Here is a 17,458-nt window from a genome sequence, read left to right as displayed (position 1 = left end):
ACCTGGGCCTCACGGGATCTATACTTAGAAGGGTTTGAATGTTTTAACATTGTTATCCCCATTCCTAAGGCAGGCCTCCTGTCTGGCGGGCTTTCAATTTGGGTAAATATCTCTGCAAGACTCAGTGTGAAAGCCCTTGACACAAAGAATGATAAGTTTCAGGCATTGATTTACACAGGGGGGGGGGGGGGTCTCTATTTGTTTGATTACATTTTATAATAATGATTTTTACACCTTACCAAAAATTAATTTTATTAACCTGATTACATTTATTTCATCTTAAAAAAATTATAAGAGTTATGATAATCTAGCTGGAATTTGTCTGGTGGGTGACTTCAATGTTGGGATCTCTAGTGGAAATGTATTAGACGTTGACTTTCTTAATACTGTCCCCCTTGTAATAGGGGAATAGAACTATTGGATCACCTTTGCATTTAATTAATACTATGAAAATAGCCGTAGTACCCAACAAGGATAAGTACATTGAGCCGACATATAGAGGTAGGGGAAGTGCGTCGACTATCGATTATGTTTTCATTTCCTCCACTCTAGAAGATTGCCTGCTAAAAGCTGAGGTCATACCAACTGTCCAAGGTGACCACAACCCTATCCAAATAACATTAAGAATCGCCCCCAAGCCATTTATGCTAAAAAATGTGGCGCTAGGAACCTATCACCCTCTACTGACAATCTGAGACTAGTTTGGCGAGGTATTGATAACAATGATCTGTTCCTTAATATGGTAAAAAAACACTTATTGACATTTGCCTGATACTAAGGGCCATATGTAGGTAGCTAAATACCGGTCGGTAACGGCCGAAAATCGGTAATTATCCGGTTACCGACTGGTATTTAGCCTTTTCTAATGTAGGAGGCAGGTTTTAAGGATTCAGTAATTTACCAATTCCTTATTTTAAGGAATCGGTAAAATACTGAATCCTTATTTTAAGGAATCTGTAAATTACCGAATCCTTAAAAGCTATGTAGGTGGCACTCAAGTGAGCGCATTTTTGCTATCAGGATTCGTTATTTACCACCAACTACAAGTTGGTGGTAAATACCGAATACCTTAAATAAAGCAATTTTTTGCTTTTTTCTCAGTGCCATGTGGCAGACATACATGTCTTTATGGCATGTATGTGCGCCACATGTGCACACATGCACAAATCAGGGGTGCAACAGGGTGTCAATGTGACACCCTGCCACCCTTGAATATGCTCCCCCTATTACCGATTCGGTATTCACCGAATCGGTAACAGTGAATGGCTTCCCATTGCCCATAGGAATGAATGGGAAGGTGATTCCATAAGCTGTAATGTAACCAGAGATGCATGGGAGGCCCATTTTTCTAAGATTTATCTAGCCCCTCCTCCTAACGAGGCCTATTATGAATATAAAACCGCCACTAGGATTTCATTATCCCTGTCAGAAGTAGAGGACGATATCCAACAGAGTCTGGGCAATAAACCTCCTGGTGCTGATGGGCTACCCATTGATTTAATCAAGAATAAACCAGAGTTCTGGGCGCCCCTTTTATTAAACATTTTTTATAATTTAACTAATGCTCCAATTTCCAGCACATGGTCTTCCAGTATTATTGTACCTATTTTTAAAAAGGGTGATCGATCGAATCCAAGCTGTTACAGACTGATCTCCCTCATTGATAACACCCGGAAAATTTTAGGGAGGTTCTTGTATAACACAATAAGGTTCTCAGTTCAGGGTTCAGAAGTAAAATAGGCACTCTTGAGCAGTGCCTAAACCTTAATTTGATTATTGGTAAACATACTATAGCCCAAAAATCACCTTTTATATGGCTTTTATGGATCTTACCTCAGCCTTTGACTACGTTAATAGGTCACGACTATTGTCAAATCTTCTTTTAAAATACAAATTGGATGAAGTTTTAGTTCATTTTTTAGCTCATTTGCAAAGGGACTTGAAGGCCTGTGTGAGGATTGGGAAGGGTGGGGAGGTATCGAAAGACATCAAAACGGCAGAGGGGTCAGGCAGGGGTGCGTCTTGGCCCCCCTCCTTTTCATCTTATATAACAACGATTTGCATGGATCTTTGGGAAAGATTACGAATGATGCCACCAGAATTAATGGTAACATACTCACCTCCCTACTGTACGCTGATGATGCGGTCCTAATGGACCGCACACCGAATGCACTACGAACCCTCGTACAGGGTTTTTGTGATTTTATGGCTGTTTTAGATCTACGTAGTAATTTTAAAAAATAATTTTTAATGGCTTGCGGACCGAAAAAGTATTTTATTAACACAATCACTATAGACTCTGAAAGTTTACACCGCACGTGCACTTTTCCCTATTTGGGACTGGTATTCACCGCAGATGGCTCCTGGGTTGACCACGTGGCACATAGCAGGAGAAAGTTCTCAAAAGCTATTAATTCAATACTCGGTCTCCCGCAACCAAAAAAGACAGAGGTGGTCTTAGCTATTAATTACATTTTTAAATCTCAGTGTATACCGACCGCCACATGTGGTGCTGAAGCATGGGGTATTAATAAATGTAACAGCATCCAGGGTGAAGAAAATAGATTTTGACGGAGACTCCTTGGAGCTCCAATTCCCTCATCACAGTATGTTTGTCAAAAAGAATTGAAATTGCCATTTATCGAAGACAATATCAGGGCTCGTCCACCTATATTTCGCTTTCAATCTGGAAAAACCCGGCAGCGATCCTCACTAGAGACATAATAAAGGACTGCCTTAAGTGTGAGAAGGGCAGGAACATACTCTGGCTTGTTGCTGTAAGGGAGAGCCTTAATAGTGTGAACCTTGAGCACATTTTCCAAAACCCCACTAACTTAGAGAACATAAATAAATAAAAATTCAGGATGTTTAATATGCTTAGTATAGCAAAGCAAGACATGAAAACGGTCATAGAAAACCTCAGTTGCCAGGAACATGTCCATAGAAGATTCCTCTTACCTGCCGACCAGCTACCTTTTAAAACCCACAGGTCGAGGATTGCTCTTCCGCATAAGGGCTGGTACACTGAGATACTTACTTCGTTTTCCTTTGGGATATAACATTAAACTTGATCAACTGTTATACCCTTGTGATGACCGAAGTAATCAAACGATGTTACACTTTCTATTTTTTTGTAAATCTTATTTGAAATATACAAAATGGATGTTGATGCCATTTTTAAGAAAAAGGCCATTTCCCACTACAAAGTAGCTTACACAGAAATCCTCCAATTGCAAGATGATGAATTCATTTTCCGTGTAGGCTCATTTTTAAAAGTAGCAGTATGTGCACGCAGAACAATGGGTACCACTTGAAGGATGTCTGTGATGATAATCTATTGACATTGTATTTAGCATTATTTTTTAATTATCTGGAGTTGCCCCTATTGGTGTAACTTATCTAACTTTCTAGATAGCAGCCACATATAATCAACCAGTTCTTATTCGGACAATGTTTTCATATCGCTGTACTTTTATTGATTATATTTATTTACTGAGCAATGTATTACTATGCTGCTTTTTTACCTGTTTTTTATGGATACTTGTATCCGAATAAAGATTCTTTGAATTGAATCAAGAGCCAGCTTAAGCAGTATTGTGTGTTTAAGTTGCTTAATCTTTGGCTTGGAGGACTCCCTAAATGATTCAATTCTCCTGTGTGGTGGAGAACTTCCCCCAAATTCGTATGCCGGCTTTGCAACTACGCAAAGGAGGACTTTTGCTTCATCGTCTGCACTGGTCTAGCTTTAATGTCAGAACAAAAAGGTCTGCCGAGACAGCACTTCATCAGGGTTGGAACACGTACATGTCGGCAGGTGATCACAGACGGTCTTCGAGAAGACTTGATGCTCTGTGGGAAAATCCTAACGTTTGTGAGGTTGGCAGGCTCCAAACTAGCAAACTCAGTCTAATGGAGGTCCCCTCCAGTACATGGCACTTGACTGTAGCTTATCTGTGAAACTGACTTGGAAGACACTGTACTAGACCAGAGAGGTCCCTAGTCGCTCACCACATTTCATGCAAGACTTTAGATAAGCAGTACACACTTTTGTATGCGGGGTACCTCATACCTATGGTGAAGCATTAAAAAAGCATAAATTTGCCTCCCTTGACATAGTGGTGAAGAGGTAGTCAAGCCAAAGCACTAAGCACTTTTATCTACGTATCTCCACCAGCAAGGCCCATTAAACGTCATGGTCCATGCAGTTACTTTATAATCCTGTACTAGGGCTCAGGTGCTCCTAAATGTTTATACCTAACGAATAGGGACACGTAAAGAAGTCCAGTAATATGTTCATTTTTATCAAAGCTTTTCAATGATGCTTTTTAATGCTAATTTTTCAATACTTGTATGTTTTGATCAACTGAACAATACATATTTTCTTCTGTACATCCTTTGCAGCAAAAGGACTCCAGGCTGTGAATGCATTTCTTGCAGCCAGGTAGTTCACTGGTGCTATCAGTGGCTGTTGGAAAGTTTTAGAGCAAAGCCCTAGAGATCCTTAGAGGCCATGTGATACTGACACAACCCGCTTAAATAGGCCTCTAAACTGTAGTGCTCCCACTCTGGAAGTCTAGATATAATTTTTACCATTTTACAAAGCACTGTCTACACCATGTTCAGGGTTGTTTTCTATTTAACACTAAGAAAGAGACAAAATGACTAATCAATATACGATACTCTGCATCTCAGAAATAATCCAAGAAGGATTCTTCCTGCAAAGAAAAGGGACTGCCACGGGATGCTCCTACACCCTGGAGATAGCTGTTTTCTACATGCCCCAGTTTAGCGAAAACTGTATTTAAATCAACAATCCATGTACAGACAATATACCTTCATGGCTAAAATATATTGATGACATCTTCTGTACACAATTAGGCACAGATACAGACCTCAACCTTTTTCTTGAATCACTCAATAACTGTTGTCATGTTATCAAGTTTAATATGACATAAAATAGAATGACAATGAACTAGATATCTATGTTAAAGAAACAGATAACAGCGTAGTCACATCCCTGTTTAAACACAAAACTAATCAGAAAAGTGTATTCAGATATGACAGCTTCCACCCTAAGAGTGAGACAAAGCCTACGATTCAGACAATTATTTAGGATTTGCAGTAATTGCACAATGAATACAAAAGTACTGCCATCATGCAACCTAACTATCTGGAGGGGTGATAGAAGAGGGGTCCCTGAAAAAGCCAATACAAACTCTTAAAAGACCATATTTACAAGAAAGAAAAAGAAAGGATTCAGATAAAATCCAGTGTTTACAGGTATTGTCTGGAATCCCCCCAAAACTAAATTTGCAATTTAAAAAAACGTAGCTTAAGAAATCATTCAGTGCAAGCATACACAGCACCATAGACCATAACACAGAAGTCCATACAATAATATTGGAAGCTACAACCAATCAAAGGTCATTATAAAAGTGGAAAACACAAACTATGGCAACAAACAATAGGTAGTACTTTCAAATATAGGAGCACGAAGTGGGTGCACTCCAACTTCATGAACTGCAAGAAAAGAACATAGTATATGAAATACAATGCCCATGTGAGAAACTATACATTGGAAAGACAAATCAGGAATTTGGAAACAAATAAGCCAACCTAGATCCATAATTTGCTGTAGCAATATAATAGCACCTCTGGTTAAACAATTCTTAGAGAATAGGTGAACAGTATTCAATGTGGCAGCGAAAGAGTCAAAATAATTCAATCTCTTCTGTTGAGAAAAGAGCCCAGTTTAATATTAAGATTTGAAACATTCAGTAAGAGCCTGAATGAGTCTACAGAAATTCAAAATATATAGCGGAGGTATCCAACCTGACAGTTTTGACATAACTGGGACTACAAACCGCGAAATCCTCCAAAGGAACAGAAAGAAATTAAAAAAATGTATACTACTGTTGCACGCAACCATGGGAAATGGATACCAAGATATAATTCTTGCGAAGTCATATTACAATTGGCCCAATTTAAACCCGAGGAGATAAGACAAAATCTGCCACTTATACGGAGAACTAAAAATTCCATCAGCCACTTATCCATGCTTAGAGCTTCCACCACTCATAAGTACCTCAAAAAAGAAGAACAATGATAACTGCTACACACTTCTTTGCACAGAATATAAACAATATCTTAAAAAGAAGGAATACATGTCATTTTTATTCATGAATATTGGAGATTAATGTGTAACCACAAATCCTACCAGACAATCATTCGGACGCCATCACATTCAGTTACATCGCAGGACTGAAACCAGCTGAAAACAGCTTGCAACAGCGCCTGTCGATTCGATATTCCAACTTGGGGCAACCAGACCCTGCAAATCTTATACTGAAGCTCTGACCCGGTCCAAGCATTGAAGAAAAAAATTAATTAAGACAATCAGAGCTCGACCATCAGCGGCTCACAAGCAGCCCCAATCTAGAGGTTGTGAGGTAAATTGGTGTCTCCTCACAACTTCAGTCGCAGACACAGCCTCTCCTGCTGCGCACATAAGCCAGAAACCAGAAACGCACCAGAAATGTGTAAAACATAACTCATGGAACATTTCAGATCTAAAAGGTACATGCCGATTTGTAATGAAATTGTATTCTCTAAAGATGGTTATTTAATTTGCTTCTCTAAAAACAACAGTTTGCACTAGGCATTCGCTTTAACAACTATATAACAAACAACTCTGTATGCTCCTACACAGTAAATATGAACACCCCATATCACCCCTGATTTAGAAGACATTGGTCCAGGCAGTTCATCAATCCAAGAAGATCGCAAAAAAAGAAGGTTTCGAAACAACTCAACACCACCATTTGGGGGTATGTAAATGGCTCCTAATTTCCCAGTAAGACCCCATGAAAGAAGTAACAATACTAATGTAGCCCTTTAAAGGTTCTCGAGAGTCTAAGATCCCCTGTCTTTTTTTGTAACAACGTCCAGAGAAACTCTTGGACCTTCGGAATCCAGTCTTTTAAATAATAAACTGGTATAACTTTCATGGAAAAAACCCACCTCTTTTTACTACTAGAATCATTTGTGACCAGAATATCGATGTAATTATGCAGAACTAGCTGGACTAACTGGTCCCGGTACACAATTTTTTAACGATTAAGGAGATTTGTCGGATTGAAGAAATGTGACTTACAGTTCCTCTCCCTTTGCATAATACAGAATGAAAGCATTGAGATTTTCTGGCCTCGCAGTTAAGGACTGCACTTTAAGATATGAAGGGTGCAGCAACTGCAATAGCAGTACTAGCTTCCCTTGTGTGCATTAATGATTCCTATTTGAATCAGAAATACGGGCGATACCAAACATTGCAATGTTGTCCTTGATTTCAGGATTGCAAATTCATTTTGCAGCACACATCAAAAATACTTTAGTCCTTCAAAACTTCAACTTTCGATGTTTTGCATAGCTGCCAAGGTGTCAGAAGGCTATGTGTGACATTTCCATAATTTCAGAGTAATTATGAGTGACATTTCAACGACTATGAGTGACACTTTCTTGGGAGCAAAATCAAGCAATGAAGACGAGACGAAACATATAAATATCAGTAATGACACCCATTTGAGAAACGGGAAACTCTAGGAAGATCTTAAAAGTACTGCAAAGCACAAGAAACAGAAGGAAGGCCACTAACCGAGACAGACTGAGTGACTGCAGTTCTTAGTAACAGAGGTGGGCAAGCATTGCTGCTCAGAAGATGATCTCATTGATCTGATCATTCATGACCTGTGCGCTAGCCTAAAACGCAAATTGTATAGCATAGCAAGTGCAACTAGGAGATTATAACATCACTCAATGACAGGGGTAATCGATTGCTAATGCAATAAGGTGAAAAAGAATATTGGGAAGCACCAGCACAAAGCCTGGTGGTGTTTCGCTCTAAATACGTGGTAGAGCTAAGAAATACAAATTGCACAGCCAGTCTTTTCTTAGTTTTAAAGACAAGCTTCAGCAGTCTTGTCGCTATTTTAATCGGATCACTAATGAAGTACCCACGCCACCAGCAACGGTATTATACATGGTCAATGATGCAGAAGCATCACTACACTTTGAATCGGAAACTCTAGGTATGTGTATCTCTGTGGGACACATTCACAGCACCAACATGGCAACCTCGTGCCCCTTCATTGATTCCATGTGTAACTTTTGTAGCGAGCAACATCAAAATCTGCACTGTTCTGTCCTTTTAAAATGCCATGTTTTTGCATTTAGTGGCCATTCTTTGAGTGACATTTTCACTGTCTTTTTCACAAAGCTATTTTTTCGCTGTGACAGTTTAGAAATATTAACTGAGGCACAAACTGGGTTTCGGATGATTGATGCACTATGAACCATTATCCATAATATAAACTTTCCCATTCTGAAATGTAAATAACATTGTCTCTATGAACATGCGTTTAAAAAGGGGGGGGCGGGAGTATGAAGTAATCGTAGTAAACTTATACCCCTCTCAACATGGCCGTCTATGGTCATTAGACCTTTCTCTATGTTCTCGCCTCTTCAGCCTCCCAGAACACCTGTGTGCATTCTACTGCGTACTTGAATATTCCACACTTGTCAGTTGATGGTCTGGTCAGCTGGTGAGGTGTTCTGCTCTGCTGTGTCGTAATAAACCTATCCTGTAACTTATCCAGAAGTATCCTGTGATCCATCTACATCTATTTACAACAGTAATATAACACAAGTGCACGTGCGCGCACACACACACACACACACGTTTAAACCATTCCATACCTTTCCCTGGTCGTCTCGAGTTCTTTTTCAAGTCTTTCTACTTTCTGAGTCTCTTCTCCGAGGCTGCGCAGCAACTTGCTGACAGTTAACTCCTCGGTGCCCATACTGCTCTTTGCAACCTCCATGGATGCACTCCTGTATTGAAACATAGATCATTAGAAACACTTTCTACAGAGTATTTAAATAACCAAAACAGGTTCAAAGGGTAAAGTAAAAATGTAAACGTTGAAATAATTCAATCAGACTAGGAATGGCATTGAATGAAGAGTGATATTGTGATGCAATGCAGTACTCGGGCCCCAGTGTACACTAAAACAAAACATTACCAATGAATGGCAATAGGACTTATCAGAGTGCTGAGTAGTACTTAGGACAAATAACATGACAAGGGACATTACTATGTTAGTTTTGGATGCCAGTCCTACATACACGAAGCCACTCTTAGGTGTGTGGGGAATTTGATGGCATAGTCTTTCTTCATTATGTTACAGAGCTCTCCAGACACCAATCGTGCCTGGTCTGAAAGTGATCCCACGTGTAAATGGATCACAGTGTTTCAATCTCTCAAAGTTTAAGGCAAATGGGAGCTAACTTACATGAGAACATACCAACAGACATTAACAGACTGCACCATAATCATATATTCAATATATCAGTCCTGTTGAATGCCTTTTCTGAATAACATTGGGAAGGGGCAGGACAGATAAGTAGCTGATCACTTAAATCAGCAACAGACTCGATACTACAAAGGTTGCAGGAACAGAAACAGAAACTAGCTTGTCACCGTGTCGAGTTTAGCTTGACTGGTAAGGCTGCTGGACTAGGCAGTAGCTTTGAAAGTTCCAGAGTTGAGTGGGTTCTCTGGGTGGCATGAAGATACCTCTGTTGAGCTAAAGGAAGCTTGTGGTGCCCAGATGGAAAAGAGAGGGCTGCCTGACCAGCCACAAAGAGCAGCTAAAATGCCTTATGATGAGTGTTTTGCAAAACTTAGGGCCATGCCTCACTCTTTGACCAGTCAGCCGGTCATGTGCCAGCAAGGACAAAGTTACTTACATGTAACTACCGTTTACAAGAATTTGTATCTTTCAATAGTTGACGTCCAAGGCATTATGCTAGGAACCCTCAGTATAAATAAATAGCAGTATTAGCTAATATAGTGCAAATGCATACTTATCTCATTATTTTACTAAATCTATGGACAACTAGTGTGGGTAGCTTAGAACTCCACGCTCGAAGCCACTGTCAGACTAGAGGTATCAGTGTGCTCAAGACATCACTATCCTGTCTCCAGGGAGGGAGATGGATCATACTGGACTCTGTCAAAGGATCTCATGTAGGAGAACTGCACTTACAGGTAAATAACCTTCTTCTCCAGTGTGAGAAAGTGCCATCTTTCTTGCATGGTACGCCCCCACTTTTTGATGAATTGCTGATGTACTTTGACTGAGTGTGCCCTGGGTTCCTGACAATCAGGTACCCAGGGCCTGTGTTCCTTCCCTAAAACTGCATTGAAGCCTAAACCCAATTGGCATCTCTGGCCACATATCAGCTCCTGATAAATGGTACCCTAGGTACCCACGGCACTGTGACCAGAGAAGGCCCCTAAGGGCTGCAGCACTTATTGTGCAACCCTTAGAGGCCCTGCACCATAACACACACACACTGCCTTTGCAGGCCGAGTGTCTTGGTGCAAAACTAAAGAGAGAGTTGACATGGCACGCATCCCTGTGTGCCATGCCCACAAACACACTGTCCTGGCATACCTCAGTAACCCCTCTAGCTGGGTGCACTATGCCAGTGGTGTGGGCACAGGTGCATGAGCCCTGTGCCCCTACAGTACCCAGGGCCATTCCTGGGCACTGTACGTGCAGTGATGCCATTAAGAGTATATGGTGCTGCGAGGTTGTCATTACGAACTCAACAGCACCATAATGGCTACACTGAAAACTGAGAAGTTTGGTATCTAACTTCTCAGCACATTAAATCCACACTGATGCCAGTGTTGGATTTAATGTAAAGTGCACAACAGAGGGCAACTTAGAGTGGCCCCCTGAAACTAACCCACAACCAGCGTCCTGACTGAGAGGCTGCCTAGGCTGCCACCAAGCAGGCATGTTGCTGGACCCCTGGATAGTGGAGTGGTGTGGCTCACTGGTTAGAGGGGGCAGACCCGGGAGCAGAGGACGGCCCGGGACCAGGGTTCAATTCCCGACGCCGCAGGGTCTTGGACCAGGGTCAACAGACTCGATAATTCTCGCCTCGGTGCCTACTCTAACTATCTAACTAGGGATCACACTCGGCAATTCTTGGCATTAGCTTGCCTCATCTCCACAATGGCCCCCCACATACGCCGGGGATGCCTGGTTTCACCTTGGAGATACCCAGTAGGGACCATCTAACAGGGAAAGCCAGGACGGGTTCCCCAGCGGTCTACAGCGCAAAGATACTCCTTCGGGAGTCGATTCTAGCGCTTTAGAAACCCACAATCAATCAATCAATCGAGAGCCCTCCGCTCTCTGGGGCCTGCAACAATGCACATCCTGGAACGAGGTGCTAGGTCTTCTCGCCCAGGATGGGCAGGGGGGGCTTCAAATGCATGCCGCCTTTGTGAGCTTCTCCAGGCCACTTGCTGTACTCAACAACTGGCCCCCACAGGTTCTGACCCCCACTCTGGCGGGAAGACAGGTGGGAAAAACAAAGGAAGAAAAGGGGGTGTGCCACCATCTGCCAACTCCACCCGTCAGGTGGGGGAGGTGAGGTAAAGCACTACTCCGGGCTCTCGTCATTTTGAGAATGGGGAGCCCTACCCAATCAGAGCTAGGCTCCTGCCCCCCTCCCACTGGAGAGTGGCAGAATAGGGGCTGTACTCACCCCAGGACAGGGACCCATTGGTCCCTGCCCTTGTCCTACCGGTAACGCCCCTAAATTTAGTATTTAGGGGCACCCTGAACCTTCCTTCCCCAGATCCCGATTTTGAAACAAGAAGAAGAACAAGAAGATTGAAGACCTGCCGTGCAGCTGCTAACAAGAGGACAACACCAACTGACTTGGCCCCAGCCCTACAGGCCTGTCGACCCTCGAACTTGCTCCTGCTAAACCCGGCGTCTCCTGTTGTCAGCAACCTAGAAAACCCCGAAGGACCTAACTGGCTTGCTCCTCTAAAGACTGGGACTCCCTCGAGCAGTGGTTCTGCTCAAACAGCAACAACCCCTAGTGCCAGCCAGGAACCGCGAATCCAGCACACTCTGCACCCGCTGAGCCCGGCCTGTGCCTGAGTAAACCAAAACCACAAGGAAGTCCCCATGCGACTGTGACCACAAATCCAGCACCCAAGGACACTCCTGACGACGCCTGCAGCCTCACAACCAGGGACCCCTCCAACAGCGACCAGCTGAAGGTAAGATTTCCCGACACCAAAAGACACCCCTGCACCCGGCGCCCCTCAGCCCCCTGTGCCCAACTCCTGGGTGGCTACCTAACCTACAGCTCCCCAACTTACCTCTCGAAGTGGTAGTCTCGCACCTGAAGAATCTCCATCCCCGAGTTTGCAGCCTTTGTTCGTCTTGCAGCTTTCCCATTGAAATACATTGGGCGGCCGAAGGCCCAAAAGCACCCTGCAACCAGCCGCCCGCGTGCCACTGGAAGTGCAGCATCTATCCTATCCTATTACCCCACTTGCCCTGTGTAAGTGACCAGGAGTTCAGCTCCCACAGCCGCGTGGCCTGCCTGCTAGCAGCCACCAACCAAAGGTTCCCTATCCTCCATAGGATAGCATTGGGCCTATCCTCTCTGCACCCGGCTGCCCCAGTGCCGCTGAGGGTGTAACGACTGTTCCTAACTGACCCTGGGAGACCCCCGAGTGTACCCCCAGAACCTTAACTCTGCCAGCCGAGTACTTACCCAAAGACCGAGAACTTGATTTTCTCCATAGGGTAACATTGGCTGGGTTTAACTTAGAATTGTGTCGAGTTTTGCAACTTTAAAATATTCACTTAAAATAATCCGATCTACGAAAATGAAATTACTCACCTGTTATCAGGAGAGATCCCAGTGCTGGACCTTTGTGCCCAGCACTGACCCTAAAAAGTAAATAGAACTGTGATTTACAGTTAACTTGATTTTCCTCCATAGGATTACATTGCTTGGTTTTGACCAACATTTCTTTTAAGTGTTGATTTTCAAAACATTCAAATATTCCTTAAAAATCACCTGTGTAACAAAAACGATTTCTGTCAACAGTTTACAGGAAATGCACCAGGGCTGAATCCAGGATCCAGCCCGGAGTAAGAAAAACATATGTAAAGTGATTTTATTGCATTTACTTTCAACTTCCCATTGAGCTCAATGTTATTTTGTGATTATTGTGATTAACTTGTGTTGCATATTGCAACAACTGTATTGATTGCATTTGAAAGTCTATTGCTGTTTGAAAGTATTCAATTGAAACATCTCATTCTGAGAAAGTATTTATGGTACCTACCTGTGGTTCTAAAATAAACAACTATATATTTTTATATACAAAACAATTGGCCTAGAGTTCAGTTCTTGAGTGTGTGAGACCATTTGCCGACTGAGTGTGTACAACAAATGCTTTACACTGTCCTCTGATTCTGCCTTACTGCTCGACCAAGCTACCACTTTAGAGAGTAAGGTTATATCTAACTTTAGCCTCTGCCCTACCTCTGGGGACTGTGCACTATGTGCACACTGAACCTTACTTTGGTGAGGTATATACAGAGCCACTTTCTTACATCTAGCATTAGATTTTACATAGCTTTGCATCCTCTGAATAAGCAGTTCCTAATAATGGGTAGGTGGGAATAAAATCTCTTTTTTGAACAAGTTCTGCAGAACTCTTGTATCACTCTTCTCTTCTAGTTTGCAAAGCCATGCATCAGTGTTTGCATATCCAAGTACTACTGCATGTGAGGCTGAAGTTGTGGACACTCCTTAAGAAGAATACCCTTATTCTGTCTCCGATGTGTCTGTTTTGCCTGATTATGATAGAGCAATAGAGTGTGAAACACATAGCTATGTACTGTTTAGATAAAGTCGGTCTTTTATTAGCTTAACCAAATCCAAATATAATCGGCCCAAATTATTTTACCGTTTGGTCCGGTCCAAGTATTTTTGGGGTGCTCAGAGCTTTCTTAGCCTACTTCTGAAAAACTTTTGTAGCATGGCTTCATGAATAATGCTTTGATTTCGCCTACATGCTTTGAAATTGTGTAAACATGTCTTTTATAAACTTCTTTGTCACAAATTCAGAAACAGACTGTTTGTGATTTTTATGCCTTCTGAAAAAAAGAGGATGGCTGGCAGATTAATTTTACTGGATCTGTGGCATAATCGTGATCTACCAAGGGTAACAGAGTAGGATACAAAGCAGTAAAGCTGAAGTGGATGCAAACCTTTGTTGATCGACAGGGGATTGAACATCAGAGCTGGGCAGTAGACTTGCGGGTTGGAATGTTCAGGGCCAGAGCCTGAACCTTTGGATACGGTGAATGGCCTTTTTGGGTATTGCTGAAAGAACATTTGGCTCTTGAACTATCCCATTAAATTTGTTCTCATCTTTGGTCGCTATGTAAGGGGTCACTTATAATAGTCAGGATTTAGGAAGAAATTAGTTTTCTTTAGAGAGAAACGCACACTGAAAACTCCACGGTTTAGGGGAATATTTGCATATGCTCCAATCTAGTAAATGTCATGGGCTTGGAAAAAGAAACATCCTTGAATCTTATTTTTATCCTTCTACTACTCCAGTATCAGTTCTAGTAAGCCCTCAATAAGTATCCCCAAAGGAAGAATTTTCCACCAACATGGTGAATGAGAGATCCTGGATAAAGGAAGGCTAGGGAATGTCGAGAGACTCACTGTAGGTCAAGGGGTCATATCTTTCGTCAACAAAGGTTCCACTGACAATTTTTTAATCTTCAAATGGGCATACTGATTTGTAGCTTCTGGAGTAAAGGATGTTGCAGATTCTTTGGCCAGGGTTACCATTGATCTCTGAGTTCAATCAGCACCTTTCACCCATTTGTCCTTCCATTGTCTCTTAGACGAATAAAGATCCAATCTCTTGATAGTTTTTAAATGGCAATATGTTGAATGACAGGAATATTTCTCAAAAAGAACGTGCAAAAGCTCTGACAAGTTGGTCCTTTCGGATCTTGGCGTTTGAGCAAATCCAACACTCACCCCCAGATAGCCTGGCTGATGAGGATTATCTATCCGAAACCGGTCCCAGGATGCTTGTTTCCGGTCCAGGGAAGACATAGCTTGGCAGTTCGGGCTGGACAGTTCCCATGAGGCAAAGGGTCAGACTGATTTGCATATGGCCATGTCTGAACTGGGGTGGCTAAGTAAGCTAAATAATGGTGATGGATTAAACCCAGATCAGTTGACTGGGGGTGAGTGTTTGATTTGCTCAAACGCTCCGTCCATCATCCCCTTTTGTATCGCTTTGTTCGCCCTAAATTGGCAGGGTATGCTCAGACGTGAGTCCCTTGCTCACTTGGCCACAAGATAGCCTGGCTGATGAGGATTATGAATCCGAAACCGGTCCCAGGATGCTTGTTTCTGGCCCAGGGAAGACATGGCTTGGCAGTTCGGGCTGGACAGTTCCCATGAGGCACAGGGTCAGACTGATTTGCATATGGCCATGTCTGAACTGGGGTGGCTAAGTGAGCTAAAGAATGGTGATGGATTAAACCCAGATCAGTTGACTGGGGGTGAGTGTTTGATTTGCTCAAACGCTCCGTCCATCATCCCCTTTTGTATCGCTTTGTTCGCCCTAAGTTGGCAGGGTATGCTCAGACGTGAGTCCCTTGCTCACTTGGCCACTGGATACAAGATAGCCTGGCTGATGAGGATTATGAATCCGAAACCGGTCCCAGGATGCTTGTTTCTGGCCCAGGGAAGACATGGCTTGGCAGTTCGGGCTGGACTGTTCCCATGAGGCACAGGGTCAGACTGATTTGCATATGGCCATGTCTGAACTGGGGTGGCTAAGTGAGCTAAAGAATGGTGATGGATTAAACCCAGATCAGTTGACTGGGGGTGAGTGTTTGATTTGCTCAAACGCTCCGTCCATCATCCCCTTTTGTATCGCTTTGTTCGCCCTAAGTTGGCAGGGTATGCTCAGACGTGAGTCCCTTGCTCACTTGGCCACTGGATACAAGATAGCCTGGCTGATGAGGATTATGAATCCGAAACCGGTCCCAGGATGCTTGTTTCTGGCCCAGGGAAGACATGGCTTGGCAGTTCGGGCTGGACTGTTCCCATGAGGCACAGGGTCAGACTGATTTGCATATGGCCATGTCTGAACTGGGGTGGCTAAGTGAGCTAAAGAATGGTGATGGATTAAACCCAGATCAGTTGACTGGGGATGAGTGTTTGATTTGCTCAAACGCTCCGTCCATCATCCCCTTTTGTATCGCTCTGTATATACTATACCAAAGTAAGGTGTAGTGTGCACACAGTCCAGTGGCTGCCCAGAGGTTTTACAGAGGTTAAAGTAGATAAAACAAATGCTCTCTTTTGTGGTAGTGTGGGTGAGCAGTTAGGCTTATCAGAGGGTTGTGTTAAGCATCTATTGTACACACAGGCCAAAAATAATTACATACACTCAATGACTAAATCCGAGACCAATGGTTTATAACAAAATTACTTTGTTACTTTTATTACTAGAACCAAAGAAACTTAGTTGCAGGTAAGTACAGTTTTCAAACTGACAATACTTTTCAATGCAGTATATGAATACTTAGTGCAGGACTTCAGTTCAGCAAGATAGATACAGTTTTTAGAAATATACTCTCAAATGAGCAATGTTATCATATGGGAAAAATACAATTTCACAGGTAAGTACTTAACTCACAAACCCAGTCTTCTAGGTTTTAGGTCAACAAAGGGCAAGGTTCAAGAGAGCACCAAGACAGCACTGCCAGCAGCACTGGGGTGGCCGGGTGCAGAGGTGAAATTTGGAGTCTGGTGCCCAATGTTAAGCAATGGAGATGGGGGGCACTCAAAGCCAAGGCAACTACACAAATTGCAAAAAGTGGGGAGAGGGGTAACCATTCAAAAATGGGCACTTTCCATCAAGCATGACTAGTTCTGGAAATGTCATTTGGAGAAAGAAAATGAGTCATAAACAAAATAAGTTTCATGAAGAAATGAGAGTTTGAAAGAAAGAGGTGGCTGGCAGGGACAGTCGAGGATCACTTTGCAAACAACTGAATAAATAAAAAACAATAGTGGTAGTCATCCCTTCAGAGAGATATTGGGGCAAACACCAAGTAGTGGGCCCAACCCTGGAGGTTGAGTCCATTTACTCGTGATGTTCCAGGACTCGACTACTATGGGTCCACTGCAACTGGGCCAAGTACTACCCTTTTCAGACTTGACTTTAGGTAGTAGCGTGTGTTGGGCAGTCCAATGCTCTTTTTGGGGGAGGTAGGTGTGGAACATACACGGACTCAAGACTTCCAGCAGGCGCAGTAGCAGCAATAAGATGAATGTCCAGCCAAATAGTGGCTTTTAAGAAAAAAAGGAGTATTTTAATGTAAGCACACAAAGAGTGTAGGCTACACAATAATATCCACAGTCTCTTAAAGTTACCGCATTAACATTATCCTGGAGTTGTAGTGTAGTTCCTATATTCCCAATAGGCTATGCGCATTGGAATAGTCAATCAATCAATCATAAC

General features: G+C 42.7%; 1 protein-coding gene across 1 annotated transcript in view; it reads right to left on the bottom strand.

The window, feature by feature from the left end:
- The window catches only part of OPTN (optineurin), a 592,249-nt gene that overhangs the window by 341,399 nt on the left and 233,392 nt on the right, over positions 1 to 17,458 (bottom strand). The window contains exon 6 of the mRNA XM_078674172.1: positions 8,752 to 8,886. Within this exon, the coding sequence (XP_078530298.1) occupies positions 8,752 to 8,886 (135 nt within the window). The remainder of the gene's footprint in view (positions 1 to 8,751; positions 8,887 to 17,458) is intronic.

This window comes from Lissotriton helveticus, chromosome 1_1 (genome assembly GCF_964261635.1).
Source record: "Lissotriton helveticus chromosome 1_1, aLisHel1.1, whole genome shotgun sequence".
Taxonomy (NCBI): Eukaryota; Metazoa; Chordata; class Amphibia; order Caudata; family Salamandridae; genus Lissotriton; species Lissotriton helveticus.
This window is presented reverse-complemented; position numbering and strand designations above follow the sequence as displayed.